The sequence below is a fragment of the Lontra canadensis genome, unplaced genomic scaffold (genome assembly GCF_010015895.1).
Source record: "Lontra canadensis isolate GAN:19392208 unplaced genomic scaffold, GSC_riverotter_1.0 scaffold133, whole genome shotgun sequence".
Taxonomy (NCBI): Eukaryota; Metazoa; Chordata; class Mammalia; order Carnivora; family Mustelidae; genus Lontra; species Lontra canadensis.
The window spans coordinates 578,316-593,484 of record NW_022631127.1 but is presented as its reverse complement, the minus strand read 5'-3'; the positions used below and the strand labels follow the sequence as shown (position 1 = coordinate 593,484).

The 15,169-nt window shown below is 54.0% G+C and overlaps 2 protein-coding genes across 4 annotated transcripts in view; one reads left to right on the top strand and one right to left on the bottom strand.

Moving 5' to 3' along the window:
- CFAP92 (cilia and flagella associated protein 92 (putative)) overlaps positions 1-989 on the top strand; it is a 70,063-nt gene extending 69,074 nt beyond the window's left edge. For all 3 annotated transcript variants that reach the window (XM_032842855.1, XM_032842854.1, XM_032842857.1), the window contains one exon: positions 742-989. In XM_032842855.1, the coding sequence (XP_032698746.1) occupies positions 742-776 (35 nt within the window). In that variant the 3' untranslated portion in view covers positions 777-989. The remainder of the gene's footprint in view (positions 1-741) is intronic.
- The window catches only part of ACAD9 (acyl-CoA dehydrogenase family member 9), a 40,699-nt gene that overhangs the window by 790 nt on the left and 24,740 nt on the right, over positions 1-15,169 (bottom strand). Inside the window, exons 6-17 of the mRNA XM_032842859.1 lie at positions 14,889-14,967; positions 14,177-14,351; positions 11,937-12,010; positions 7,853-7,928; positions 6,368-6,438; positions 5,981-6,100; positions 4,817-4,945; positions 2,772-2,851; positions 1,910-2,036; positions 1,647-1,724; positions 985-1,113; positions 296-368 (exon numbers count right to left, since the gene is read on the bottom strand). Coding sequence (XP_032698750.1) covers positions 296-368; positions 985-1,113; positions 1,647-1,724; positions 1,910-2,036; positions 2,772-2,851; positions 4,817-4,945; positions 5,981-6,100; positions 6,368-6,438; positions 7,853-7,928; positions 11,937-12,010; positions 14,177-14,351; positions 14,889-14,967 — 1,211 coding nt within the window. The remainder of the gene's footprint in view (positions 1-295; positions 369-984; positions 1,114-1,646; positions 1,725-1,909; positions 2,037-2,771; positions 2,852-4,816; positions 4,946-5,980; positions 6,101-6,367; positions 6,439-7,852; positions 7,929-11,936; positions 12,011-14,176; positions 14,352-14,888; positions 14,968-15,169) is intronic.

The window sequence follows — 15,169 nt, the reverse complement described above, 5'->3', positions numbered from 1 at the left end:
AACAGCCCCAGGAGCCAAGCCCCTGCACGGACTAGAGCCAAAGCCTGGGCTGTCTGCTAGGAGGGCAGCTGCCAGACGGGTCAGGCAGGCTGGGCCACGCCTGTGGGCTCTGACAGTTTTCATCCGCAGGTACATGTTACTGTCTGGCAGGCCATCCTGCAGGTGAACCTGACCTTACTAGCCCTCACTCAAGGGAGAGGTTTGTGAGCAGCCAGCAGGCCCTGGGAGCCTGGCTGTCAACAGGCACCTGCACTCAGCGCTCCCCCCGTCCCCACCGCAAGGCCACACTACTTACACTTGTCCAGCTGGGACAGGGTGAAGAGATTCTGGTAATAAGCTTCTGCACAGAAGATGTTGGCCAGCAGAACCTGTCAGAACCAAGGTTGAAGATGATGACCTAGGGCACCCCCTCCCTGGTGTGTGAGAAACTCAGCCAAACTCAGCAGCTTGGTGGCCGAGGTCAAAAGGTCTGGCGCAGGAATCAGAGTCTTAGGTTCTAATTCCATCCCTGACTCAACCAGCTCTGTCCCCAAAAGCAAATTATTCAACATTTGTGAGCCTCAGGTTCCTCTGTGGCAGGAAGGCCAACGTAAGAGAGGCTGTTGTGGGACAATGCATGTCGAGACCCAGCACACAAGAGGCACTCAGGGACTGCATTCCAGCCGCTGAGGGTAAGGAAGGCAGATGGGGTGAGCGCACAAACTTTGGGATCCCATTACTCACCTATCCCTCTTCCCGCAGGCAGAAAGACGAAAGTGAGTGGCCCTGTGTCCTGAGTAGCACAGACCTTCTCATTGGAACGGACCACCAGTGCTGGCCATGGCCACAACTCAGCAAACCCGCTGGCGGCCTGGGCCCATGCCTGGGTTGAGGCCCTTGACTTGCCCAGTTCCTTGTCCCGACTGGGCCATGCCGCCCACTGACCCCTTCCCTCAACCACAGGCCTCATTAAAGTTCAGAGGACAGAGCTGGCACAAGGCTCACCTCGTGGTCGTGGTTGCGGATCCCCACTCGGATGGAACGGCTGGCCCTCGACAGCACAGCCGTCATGCCGTACAGGTTTATGAGGATGTTGGCTACCCGCTTCAGGACCATCTGCTCCTCCACGATGGTCTGTGAACACAGAGCCCACGGGGAGACTCACAACCCAGGACCTTCCCTCCCTGGGCACAGCTTCAGCCATCTCGAAGACTCACTTCATGAGTCTTAGAAAGTAGAAAGTAAAAGAAGCTAACACTGCCTCTCCCTTTGGGTGGTGAGAGGCTGGTTTGCCGGCTGCCTGTTTTCCCTTCTGTCTAGATTCGGGCATGGGTCAAGCCAAGACCAGGTCCCAGAAACCTGGCTGAGGCCACAGGCTGTTGCTTACTGTGCTTCATGTCACCCTCAGCAGCAACAGCCTCACAGAGCGGGGCCCTAGATCTGGGCCCAGATAGGGGCTGCCCTCCCTACTCCAAGGAACCTCCCTTTACTGAGAAGGCACCACCCAAGTGGCCCCTGGGACAGGCAGTTCCACCCTACCCCTCCACAGTGACCAAGATCTCTTTCTAAGCCTGGTCCCAAAGGTGGACACCTGGCAAAACACCCCATCTCCCTGACCCCAAAGTTGGAGGGCCAGCCATCCCCATATGTGGCAGGGGCCAGGGTACCTTGCCAAAGCGGAGTAGCAATGTCTCTACAGTGCGGCCGAAGTAATACACGTTCTCCTCGAGCTTGTTGGCACTGTCCTAGTATGCCAGGGGAAAGACCACTTAGTGCTACTTCCCTGTGGTGCCCATCCCACCCAGCTGGGGCTCTGGGGCCCAGGCTCTGTTTTTAGGCTGGACCATCCTCCCCAATGCCCTGGTCACAGTCCTCTAGAAGGTGATACCCACACAGGGGCAGGGAGGTAATGCCACCTGTCCCCACTCACTGCGACACTGGGGTGCACCGCTCCCAGCTTCCCTGTCAACCCCAGATCCACAGTTCGGCCCAGGGAGTCTCGCAGCCTTCGGCCAACGGTCTCAATGACAGTGGTCACGTTGCCCCGTTTAAGCTCTCTGCAGAAAGCCCATGGCCCCATGAACTCAGGCCCCAGTGCTGGTTCCCAATGCCCAGCAACAGCGTTCCTCTTAGCACCTGTTCCCTCTGACTGTCCAAGGCATTAAAGGGACCAACTCGGGACCTAGGTGCTGTCTCACCTGGCCCTGGGCCTGCTGGATGCCTGAGACCACCCCACCACCTCCGTCAGAGAACAGCTGGTCTCTGAGGTAGAGCCACACAGAGCGTTCTCCACCCCCACCCCGGGGGTGCTCCAGGGTTAAGGAGTCTGCAAAACACCCTGAGCAACCCATGCCAGGTGCGAGCAGCGATTTCTAATTGCTCCAGCCCCATGATGGGGGTCAAGCGGAGTAGGAGAGTGCAAGAAGAAAAGTGGTCTTCTGGTTGGTAGCCCTGGAGCCCAGCGCCTGTTGGAGGGACAGCTCTCGTTCCCTAGGTTCTGAAAACAAAGCTCCCTGCAGCGTGGGTGATGGGAGCTGCCAGGGGAGGAGAGCAGTGAGGGCTTCCTGAGGCAGCCGGCCCCTCCGATCACCTGCAGGTGAAGGCCAAGCGCTGGAGCCCGGCTTTTAAGGCTCCTCTTTCCCTCCCTCCAGCCAGGCTCTGTCTGAGTTGAGCACTGCACGGTTCCATGACGCCCATCCCAGGACAGGGTAGCACCCTGCCCTTGCTGCCCCAGGATGGACCTCTGATGGGCAGAGGGGACCTGAGGAGCGGCTGGCGGGGCTGCCACCTACTTGATCCTTGCAGTCAGGATGCGGCCGGCGTGCTGCAGGCCTGTCAGGGCAATGTACATCCGGAGAATCTCGTTGGTTCCCTGTGGCCAGAAGATAAGTCATGTTGGCCCCACTGGGATGGCCCTGTGCTGTGCATGCAGCTGGCTAGGCTACCCCACTGCCCACTCAGTACCACGGAAGCTGCCACATTGGAAGCAGTGTGACCCTGGGAGCAGGGCTGTGACCAGAGGGTGACAGCAACAGACTGGCAACCACCCCCACAGGGACAAGCAGGGGCCTGGCCAGACAGCTGTGGTCTGCCTCGGGATCTACCACCTCTCTCTGACCAGTGATGCAAGAGTCCTTCCTTTCTATAAGCCTCCACTCTGGCTTCTTTATGATGGGAGAAACCACCTTCCCCAGGAGGAAGGGGTGCTGGTGCCCAGGTGCAGCGAATGCTGGGTGGGTGCCACTATATTCCTCAGGGAAACCACTGGCTGTAGAGGTCGAGAGCTGGCTGCTCCCCAGTGCCACGCAGCCATACCCAGAGGGCCACCTCTCCTAGCTGCTGTCCCTGCACACACGGCTCACCACCTGGGATTATCCCCAAACCCCCCACCTCCGGTCAGGACCAAATTCAACCAGGCTGAGGGGAAGGGGCCTCCCATGGGAGAGAAGAGCTTGGAGGCCTGCAGGCTAAGGTGGGCCCTGTCCTGCATAGTCTCCAGCCCAGAGCATGTGTTTCACACAAAGGGCTCCATGGCCCTCAAACCTTCTGTCCCCCACAGTCAGGACCAAATTCAACAGGGCTGAGGGGGAAAGGGACTCAGAAGCAGCAGTCCTGGGGCAGCAGGGACACGACACGTCCCCCATGCCCTTGGGAAACTGCCTGTTGTGCCCTCAGGCTGGTCACATCACATCCTGTCAGGCCTCTAAGAGGACTTCAGGGCTGGGATGCCGGGCAGGGGGCGGGCGGTGCTGGGCATGCCAGGAGTGAGAGCAGCCATGAGGCCTTACCCCAGTTGGGGAGCCAGGCCTGCAGGCAGTCTGAAGGTGCCCTTCAGAAACCATCCCGGCTGCTCAGGCTCTAAGCCGTGTCTACAGGTCTGCCTCTTGTACTCCCTATGACCATCCTAACACTCCATCCATCTCGCCACAGCCTCTGAAGTCAACCCCTCTTTTCTGCTGCAGGCACCTGGCCTCTGCAAAACGCACGCCCCAACATCAGACCTGGGGAATTTCCCAGAATGGCAAAGCATTCAAGTCATGCCCGGCTCTGACGGCTTCCAGTGCCTGCATAGGAAGATCCAAATTCTTCTGCTTATCAGTCAGGGACCTCCACAGCCTGGCTACTTGTCTCCCCTTCTCATCTACCTTCTGCCCCCACCCCATCAACTCTCCTAGAACCTGCCCCAGCTCCCCGCTACCAGGACCAGCCACTGCTGCCACAAAAACTTGCTTGTTCTACCCAGTGCCAGCAGGTAAGGCCCTATCTGGGCCTGGCACATTCCACGTCCCTGTCCTTGGCCCAAACTACCTTCCCCTGGGCCAGGCCGCAGTTGTTTCTGCCCCCGAGGGCCAGGCGCACTTGCTTCCTGAGACCCCAGCCCACTGTCGGGGGAGGTGCCGCTCAGGCCCTCACCGCGCAGGTATTCCCCACTCAGGCCGTTGGGTTAGACCCCAAGCTCCTCAAAGGCTTCTCTGTGGCCCCAACCCCCGTTTCTGACCCCACCCAGGGTCTCCCCACTGACCCCACCACACTGAATTCCTCTTTAGGCCTGTGAGCCCACGGAGGGTGGCAGCGATCAGAGGGGGGTGTCCGGGCTGGGGAAGCCTGTGGAGAGGACGCTGCTGAGTTGCCTCAGTATCCTGAGGAGGAAAGCCAGACCCAGAGTGAGCCCTGGAGGCACAGCCAAGCCTCCGCGAGACCTCTTCTCGTCCCACCACCAGAAGCGCAGGCTCAGTAGGAAGGGCGCTTGCTTGGCCCCTCGGCCTCCCCTCCACCCTGGGAGGTGAGCATAAGGAAAGACCGATAAACTCGCTTGGTGGGGGGTCGGAGGGCTCACCTCGAAGATGAGCAGGATACGGCTGTCCCGCAGCAGGCGCTCATACGGGTAGTCCCTCATGTAGCCCGAGCCCCCGAGGATCTGCAGGGCCTCGCTCACGCACTGCCAGGCGCCCTCTGAGCTGAACACCTGCCACGGGGCCAGGACATGGTTAGCATGGGGCCGGCGGTGCTGAGTGCCTTCCACAAGGGGGACCACAGCCAGGGCAGGGTGGCTGGGCAGAGAGTGGGAGGCTCGGCGTGGGGAACCTGGCTCCAGGGTGAGACTAACCCAGCTGCCCTGTCATAGTCTCATGGGGTGGACTAGGGCAGGTCCTTTTCTTCCTTCCACGGGGACCAGCCGTGGCTCCCTATCCGTGCCCCCTCGAGACTCTTCCTACATCTGAGGCTTTCCTGGGGTAGAGGGGCCCACTCCATACTTGCCACACGGAGAAAACTCCTGTCCTTTTTTTTTCTTTTTTTAAAGATTTTATTTATTTGACAGATAGAGATCACAAGTAGGTGGTGAGGCAGACAGAGAAGAGGAAGCAGGCTCCCTGCCGAACAGAAAGCCCGATGTGGGGCTTGATCCCAGGACCCCAGGATCATGACCCAAGCTAAAGGCAGAGGCTTTAACCCACTGAGCCACCAAGGCGCACAAACTCCTGTCCTTTTAAAACCTATCTCAGACTCCCTCTCCGGGAGGCCTGACCCTGCCCACCCAGCCCCATTCATCCACAGCTCGCTCGTGCGTGAGCTGCTTGGCCCCACACCTGGCTGCGGGGGACACACAAAAGTGGAAGGCCGTCCATCCACAGTAAAAGTCCTTCCCAAGAAAGCTTGGCCGCTGCTGTGTACTGATGGGAAATTTTAACACATGGCCTGTATTTTCTCCATCTGTTATCGACTGGTGACAACTTGGCACAAACTGTGCTGGGGAGACACTGTCCTGTCCTATAAACGCACTCAACTGGGCACTGTTCTTTGCTGTTTCTCCTGTGCCATGCTGGCCTCCCCAGATGCAACCTAGGGCCATGCCAGGCACATGGTGGGGACGTCATAAATACTGGATCAATGATAAACTGACCTATAAGTGAATGAGAAGAGGAAGGTGGCAAGGAACATGGGGTCTGAAAGGCCGCAGCTAAAGAGCCATTCTGGGTCTCTCAGGCCGTGCAGGGATTACCTTCACCATTGCAGCCTCGATGGAGCAGTCGGGAAACCCCGGTTGGTCCAGCATCCCCGCAGTGAGGTAGGCCATGCTTTCCATTACATAAGCCTTCTGAGCCATCAGGGCAAACTTCTCCTAGGGTGTTCAGGAAAAAACACAATCAGGAAACAATCTGCATGTGAGACCCAGATGTGCCAGCCAGCAGAGAAGGTAATGAAGTCCGGAGTCTCAATGCCCACGAGCACCAAACCCAGCCTTCCCGGCAGGGAGCCACATTAAATAAAGCCTTATCTTGTCTTCTTCCGAATCACAGCGGGAATCACCACCACAGGCCACAGAAGCACACCTTCTGTGCCCACACGTGTCATCAACACAAGTGGCGCCCCCCATAGCCTTCGGTACCTGAATCAGTCCAAATTCACTGAGGTTCTTGTTGAACTGTTTCCTTGTGCAGGCATATGCAGCAGTCATTTCTGAAGAAGATCAGAGTCATTAAAAGAACCATTTTCTCGTTATCCTGAAATGCTTTCCCAAGGCTATCCTCACTGCCCTGCAAACGCTCAGGCAAGAACTAGGAGAAATGGGTCTGCTGAGACCAGACACCCCGCAAGACGGCACTGCCCCTTCCTAGCGCGTCTTGTCAGAGGCAAGGCCTCTCCTGCTCAGGCGGGCCTACGGCAGCAGACAAAAACAGAAGCACAGAGTCTAGCATCAGGCCTGAATCTGGCACTTTCTCTTATCAGGTGGTGGGCCGGGCTGAGCAGCTACCATCCCTGACCACCACCACCCACCTCACAGCATTGCGGCCGAAGCGGCCAGAGCTGCAGTGAGTGAGGCGCCGAGTGCGGAGGCCCCCTGCAGGAGGAGCAGGCTCACACCTGTCACAGCCGTCCACTACCAGAGCAGGAGGGCAGCCTGTCATGTGTAAAGCACCCAAGAGAACATGGCCGCCGGCAAATGCCAGCCCCCTGCCCCCTGCAGTCAGTCTCCTCAAGAGCCATCCTTTGGGGGCAGGCCAACTGTGAGAGCCCCCAGGAAGCTCTTGCATGGAGGCATTTTCCCGATGGGGAAGCAGAGGCCCAGGGCACTTCAGGGCCTTGAGGGCAGCTCAGCACAGTGAGGCGAACCCTGAGTTTGGAGTCTGACAGGATCAGCTTTTGGGCCCGGATGAGTAGCCTTGGGCAAATCACTTTCCCTTGCTGAGCCTCAGGCTTCTCATCTATGAAATGGAACTAAGAGATGAAAACAAAGCCTCCCTATCCCCACCTGGCCTCTGAGGAACTTCATAAACATGACCAGGACACGAGCCACCCCCTCCCAAAAGTCAGGGCCCCGTGCCTTTCCCTGCAGTCGCTTTCACAAAGCTAAGATGGTAATGACATCTGTACCCAACAAAAACCCTACAGGGCTGTTCTAAGTTCATTGGAAAAAAAAAAAAAAAAAAAGTCTAGGCTTCAGGTATGCTAACAAAAAAACATAAAGGGAAGATCCTGAGGCTGAGAGACCAGAGTTCCATGCCTCACCCACTGAGTCTCCCCCTGAATCAGCACCGAGGGCTCGCTCACCCCTGGATGTCTGTGAAGCAGCTCTGTTCCTAGTGGTCAGAGCAGCTATCCCTCTTGACCTCTGACAGACCACCCGCTCCCCACCTCCTCTGTGAGTAAAACAGAGGAGTGTCAAGAAGGAACATCAACCACTTGGGGGCAGACTGACCACGTTTTTTGGTTTAAACCAAAGTCCGAATCAAATTGCAGCTGGGCTGTCTGTCCGTCCGAAGGCCCGGCCTAGCAGTGGCTTGTATGAGGACACGGTAGAGTGTCCAGGCTGGGGTGGGGGCTGCAGGGGCAAGACTGAGGCACAAAAGGTTCCTATCCCTGACTTACCTACCGATCAATTTCTTGAGCATCCCGGCCACAGTGCTGCCCATGCTGAACCTCCCACTGTTGAGGATGTTCATGGCCACCTGTAGGGAGAAAGGGGGCAGCTCACTGTGACTGCACTCCCTAAGTGTCCTGCTCACTCCTGCTGTGCTGGGAAAAGCCTAAAGGTCCTGGAGGACCACAGGTGACAGACCACAGCGCTGCTTGTTTGTTTTACCAAATGGTTTCTTGAGGACAAAAGGCGAGTCTCTAGAGAATTCTGTGCCAGCATCTGGGAAAGTCAATTGTCCTGCCAGTCAGTTCCCACCAGGCTGGGTATGGGGCCAACATATCACAACAAGGTAACTCAATCACAAACATCCTTGAGTCATCCTCTGATAAAGGAACTGGGTAGCATTATTCCAATAGAAAAGTAAATTCTTAGTCCTCAGAAGAGGGGCAGAAACTAAGACCTGCTGAGTACACCCTACAAGCTACCTAGACTTTGCCACCAGCATGAGCCTCCTGAAGCACAGTAGTGACCCGCCAAGCCCCAACCACATGTGTGATGCCCAACTAGGAAGCCTCAAAGATAAGCAGGGCTGAGGGCAGAAAGGACTCTGAGTTTTCCTAAAAGCTCAACTCCAAGTGTATATTATTGCTTCTAACTGAATGCTAATGTGTGACCTGGATGGATAAACCATGCGACTGATTCCGAATTTATGATCAGTTGTTAATCTCAACCGGAGAATCTCAAAGCAGACGCTATGAGGTTGGAAACAACTGCTCCAACGACTGGGAGGGACGAGTGCAGATTCCACCTACTGAGTCTGAGGGGACTGGGGCATGCGGGAACAGGAAACAAGGCCCAGTCCTGGGTGCTAGATGGGGGAGTGGACGTGGTTACGTCCCACCACAATGTGACACCCAGATGCTGCTCTGCCTCCTCTGGGGGCCGGCTTCGACCTCAGACTGCCCGTGTCTCTGGCCGCAGGTGTGCATTGGTCTCGGGACCTGCCAGGACTATGAGGAGCAAGTGAATTCTCCCACCTCATCCCCTCTGCCCACATGGGCTTGCAAAAGCTGGCTCATGGTTTTATGAAAGAAATCCATTTCACAACCCCTTCAAGAATTTCTTCTTACCCTCATTAAAAAAGAAGAAAATTTCCAAAGAAAAAAGGATTTGAGACTAGATCTCATTTCCCAGAGGATCAAACAGATCTCACCCTTTTTAAAGAAGGGCTCCTAAGAGGGGCACCTGGGTGGCTCAGTGGGTTAAAGCCTCTGCCTTCAGCTCAGGTCATGATCCCAGGGTCCTGAGATCAGTGGTCCTGGGATGGAGCCCCACATTGGGCTCTCTGCTCAGCGGGGAGCCTACTTCCTCCTCTCTCTCTCTGCCTGCCTTTCCGCCTACTTGTCTGCCAAATAAATAAATTAAAAAAAAAAAAAAATCTTAAAAAAAAAAAAAAAAAAAAAAAAGAAGGGCTCCTGAGCTCAGGGTCCTGGGAACGAGCCCCACATCGGGCTCCCTGCTTGGCAGGGAGCCTGCTTACCCTTCTCTCTCTCTCTCTCTCTGCCTACTTGGGATCTCTGTCAAATAAATAAATAAAATCTTTAATTTAAAAAAAAATTGTTTTTATACCTAACACAATGGGGGAAAAGTTTCAATGCCTAACCTGTGGGACACCCAACATGTGGGAAGGACTAGGGCAAGGGGCATCCCATACAGGAGCCAGCCCGACTCCCGACACGTGAGCTGGCAGTGGGTACCCTCTGACCTGGACAGCCTACTGCTGGGTGTTTAAACTGTGGAAACAATCAGACAAGTGTGCATAGATACATGCAAAGAGATACACCACGCAATACAGTTCTGAGTAGCAAGGAGGGAAAACCAGTGTTAAATGCTTGACCCTGGGAACCTGAGGACACCCTTTGTACCGTCACCACGCAAAGAAATACTCTGCAGTAAACATTTACTAGCATGAAGAGAGTACTAGGATTTCTTGATGAGTGAAAAAATACAGGCTATATAACACAAATAGTATTACCAAATGTTTAAGAGATGTAGGCCCTCCAACAAGGTCTGGAAAGGGACACCTGGGTGGCTCAGTCCATTAAAGCATCCGACTCTAGATCTCAGCTCAGGTCATGATCTCAGGGTTGTGGGTTCAAGCCCATGTGGGGCTCCACGCTGGAGTGGAGTCTACTTCAACTAACTTAATTAATTAATTAAAAGATCTAGAAAGATAAGCACCAAAATTAAACAATGAATAGCAACTCTCTTGGGACCACGCTTCAAGTAATTTCATTTTTCCCATCTAAATTCTCTCATCTGTATATAACATCCGGATTACACAAATAATAAACATGCCACTGTGCATGCACTGCTCCCTTTTTGCCTTTTTGTCCTTTCACCTCTCAAGTCCTTTGGTCCATATTCATCAAGCAGCCTCCAGCCAGGAGCTCTGGCTGAACGCACTTATCAGATTCTTGTAATACCCAGGGAGGGAGAAAGGTACTGCTGTAATCCCCGCTTCACAGGCAAGGTGGGTGGGGCTCCCCAGAGCGCAGATACTTGCCCAAGTCACCTGGAAATTAGGGCTGGGCACCAGTAAAGACAAACAGGCAGCTTAAAAATGGGCAAAGGAGGGGGCACCTGGGTGGCTCAGTCAGTGGGAATGTGTGACTCTTGATTTTGGGGTCATGAGTTCAACCCCACATTGGAGTAGAGTTTACTAAAAAATAGTAGTAATAATAAATAAGCTTCAAAAAAAATAAGCAAAGTATTCAAAAATACATTTCTCTAAAGAAGATGTATAAATAGCCTATAAGCACCTCAAAAGATGCTCAATCTGATCACTCATTAGGAAAAACTAAGTCAAACCCCAATGAGATACCACTGACGCCCTCTGGGACGGCTGTCATTTTAAAAATGTCCAGGGGCGCCTGGGTGGCTCAGTGGGTTAAGTCTCTGCCTTCAGCTCAGGTCATGATCCCAGAGTCCTGGGATTGAGCCTGCATCGGGCTCTCTGCTCAGCAGGGAGCCTGCTTGTCCCCCTCCCACCTGCCTCTCTGCCTACTTGTGATCTCTAATAAATAAATAAAACCTTAAGAAAAAAAAAATAATAAAAATAAAATAAAAATGTCCAGTAACAAATACTGGTGAGGGTGTGGAGAAACTGGACCCTCCTACGCTCCTACTGGCCGCGTAACATGGTGTAGCCATTATAGAAAACAGTCTGGCAGTCCTCAAAAAAACATACAGCCACCGTATGACCTAGCAGCGCTCCTTCTAGGTATGTATCACCCAAAAGAACTGAGAACAACTGTTCACATGAAGACTTGTGTATGAATGTTCATGGCAGCATTATTGATAATAGTCCAATGTGGAAACGGTCCAAACGCCCATGAGCTTATGAACGGACAAACATGGTGTGTCCCTGCAGTGGAATGTTACTCAGCTACAGAAAGGAATGACAAGAGCTACAACATGGGAAAAGCTCACAAACATTACACTAAGTGAAGGAAGCCAGACACAAAAGGTCACATATGGATTCCATTTACACGAAACGTTAAAGATAGGTAAATCCACAGAAACTGAAAGTAAAACAGTGATTGCCAAAGAGTGGGAAAGGGGAAATGAAAAGATAGGGCATTTCTTTCTGGGGTGATGAAAATGTTCCAGAATTAGACCATGGTGATGGTTGTACAACAAAATGATTAAATAAACCCATTTAAAAATTATTAAGTTTATGTGATGTGAATTTTAAGTTAATTAAAAAATAATAAATCTGACTCCAAGGAAAAAATTTGGGCAGGGCCTCAGGGTTGTGCACTCAGAAAGCCTGAGCTTCGTCAGTGCCCACTGGCCTGCTTTCTTCCACATGCTGGAGACAGGAATCCTACCCCTCCTCAGGCAAATGAAGCCTCGAAGAACCACACACTCCCTCTTCTGGGGGCCACCTTCTCCATTCTGCTGATTTCCCGTCAGAGAACTACACATAGTCATCTGGCAAGCACACACTGGTCTGCTACAAGCAGAGATGGGACAGGGGGCTGGGGGCCAACAAGCAACACCATGAACCCTCACGGGGGCTGTTCCCATGACGCACCTTAAACCCGCCTCCGACTTCTCCAAGGACATTTTCGATGGGCACCCTGGTGTTTTCAAAATGCACCTCGCAAGCTGAAAAAGAAGAAATTGAAGGCCTTACCTGATGAACGCAGAGCACTCGCACTAGACCCATAGGCATGAAATGTAATTTATTAATTCCTTCACTCATTCATTCTCCAGCTACTGAAAGAACAGTAGAGAAAGACAAGGTTCCTGTCCACATGGAGCCCCTACTTTGCTAGGGACACGATGACGACGCTTTAAGTACTACAGGTGAAATAAATAGAGAGCCGTGACAGAATCAGAAGTTGGAGAGGGAGTAAATGACAACATTTTTGTTAAGGGCCTTCATCATGCTTTTCTAAGGTGACACTCAGCAGAAGTTTGGAGGAAGAGCACGAACCAGAGGCGGAACATAAAAGTGGGTGGCGCAGCCCTTCAAAGGTGCCTGGACTCAATGGGAGCAATAGGAGCACAGGTCCCACTTAACTCTGATGCACTTGCAGCCCGCACTGTGGCTCGTGGAAGCAGACGGCCTTTCCCTGTCTTGCCCTGCCAGCTGTCGCCAGAACACGGAGCCCACGTAGCTAGAGCCCTGGCCTTCCCTGTGCAGGCGTGGTCCAGCTTGGCCCACCAGGGGCTCCTGTGATCCACGATGAGAACAAGCCCCAGCACGGTACCCACAAGGCAGATCGGGACCCCTCCCACAGCCCAGGGCAGGCTGCCCAGACAAAGGCTCACTGGCAGCTGAGCGCTGGGGTGGCTTCTCAGACGGGGGATGGGGACAGCCCGAAGTGAGGAAGCGCCTGGTGTGGAGGCAGGCAGAGAGGGGAAAGCGTGGCAGTGGTGAGTATAGAAGTGGGAGGAACAGGGGCTTCTGCACCAGTTTTCGCACTGTCACATGCACACTGCAGCGCCCAGCAACTTAACACCAGAAAGAAAGGGAGCCTCGGACAAAGAAAGTCACGGCTCAAGAGGAGCCAAACAGCAAGCAACCAGGTCTGCTGACTTTATTCTACTATTCCAGTGGCTTGGTTGTGAAATACAGTGAAATCATCTCTGGCTGCTAGTCCTATTTATAACATACAGGCTATGGGGCCAGGCCCTTGTCCCAGCAGCTCTAACTCCTTCGCAGGCTGCTGAGGGTGGGAAGGATGCTGCCTTCCCGCTCTGACCTCACCCTGGGCCACCTGATCCACTCCTGTGGGGCCACTGCATGATTCCAGGGGCACCAGCCACCCCGACTTCAGTGTGGACACCGGCCCAGAAGCGGTGCAGGCTGCCACCTTGCTCTCTCCCTCACCTGGATCAACTCTGACCACCTTTTCCCCACTGGCACCTCACAAGCTCTGTATCTTGGGCCTCTGAGCATGCTCCTTCCTTTCCTGGAAGGTTCTGGGTAAGTCTCAATAGGCAGCACAAGTGTGGTGGTAGGTAACACCTGCCTCCATGTACACGAAGCATTATACAGATGTCATAACACTCCCTTCCCAGTCACCTCACCACATGCGTTCTCTGTTATCACCCCTTTCTGTTAGGGCAGGAAACGGAAGCACAGGAAAGCAAATGAGCTGGTGTGAGGTCACGGAATCTCTAGGTAGCAGAGCCAGGCCAGAGCTCAGGGCCCTTGGACCCCGCCGAGCCAGGCTGCAGGGCAAATACTGCCACCCAGAACCCAGGATCCCCAAAGAATATGTGGCAGACAGAAGCGGGTCTGGAGGGGCTGCCTGCAGTCCTCTGTGGCACAGATACCCCATGATCCGAACTAGGAGCCCCAGGAGGCAGTCTCATGAGGACTCGCTGGCAGTGCTGGTTGGGTTTGGAGCCACGTACAGGACACTAGCCTCATGGCAACCAATGCTGCCTAGGGGATGCAGGCGGGCCCAAGTGGGTGCACGGGAGGGCGACAGGGAGGAGCTTCCAGGCAGGAAAGATGGGGTGTCCTACAGTAGAATGTTTACCTAGGATACCCCTGTGCCTCCTTGGTGTCCATTACAGCCTCCCTCACAGGATAAAGTGCTCCCGGGGAGATCACCAGAGCCCCACATAGAGAGGGGCACACGCAACATGTATTAAAAGAATCAATTAGCTTCAGGGAGCTCCTTGGCACTACCATGGAGTCACTGTGGCATTCCTAATGGGATTTTGCTGATATGCTTATGTGGAACCAGAACTATTTACATCTCATTTTATCTTGAGATTGGATGGGGTCACACCGCACACATGCACGCTACTTACTGTTGGAGCCACGTATGCCTAACTTATCCTCAGGTTTCCCGTGAGTGACTCCACCAAAGTCTCTCTCTACTATGAAGGCTGTGATTTTGTCTTTTACTGAGCTGTCAGAGTCAACAACCTCCGTCTTTGCAAACACAGTAAAAATATTGGCAAGTCCTCCATTGGTGATCCAGACCTGAGGGAAGAAAGGAAAAGGGCTCTGGAGAAAAACCAAACAGTTATGCACCACCTCTCAGCTCTACCCTTTGCCACAGATACCCTTTGTCAAACTTCAGGCCAGAAACATAAAGCTCCTGGCTCTGGGAAGTCAAGCCTGTGTGGACAAAGGGGTTCACCTCAGTCTCAATGTGAGAATGGGGGTTTTGACTTTGGGGTTTACACAGTTTCATCTTGTGGAGACCCGTACTCAAAATCTCAGGGATGCGATGCAGGTGCGGCCGAGCTGACAGAGGAACAGGTGGGCTCAGGGTTAGGAGCTGCTGATGCCGGGGCCGGCTGACAGGAAACTCGTTATGCTAAACTCCTGCGTGGATCTGAAATATGGTCACTTCACCTCCCTGAGCCACAGTTTCTTCCTCCAGAAAGAGAGAGTCGCACGCAACCAAGAGCGGCCAGTCAAGACACGGTGTGCACCTGCTTCACGACTGCAGTGTGCGCGCCATCAGCATGTGGTGACGGCCGGGCGAGACCCCGAGCAGGTGGCGAGCGCTACCTTGGAGCCGTTGAGGATGTAGTGCTTCTTGTCCTCACTCAGCGTGGCCCTGGACTTGATGGAGGCCGCGTCGCTCCCACTGTGGGAACAGAAACACACTGGTGAGGCACACAATGCTGGGCGCGAGGAGCGGTTCTGGGGGCCAGCAAATGGAGGGTCTGGTTACTTTAACACGGGTACTGGGGAACTCTTTAAAGGGCTGGATGATAAATGTTTCCAGCTCCGCAGGCTACAGGGTGTCCGTTCCACTGGCACGTCTCTACCACTGCGAAGGGAGGGCG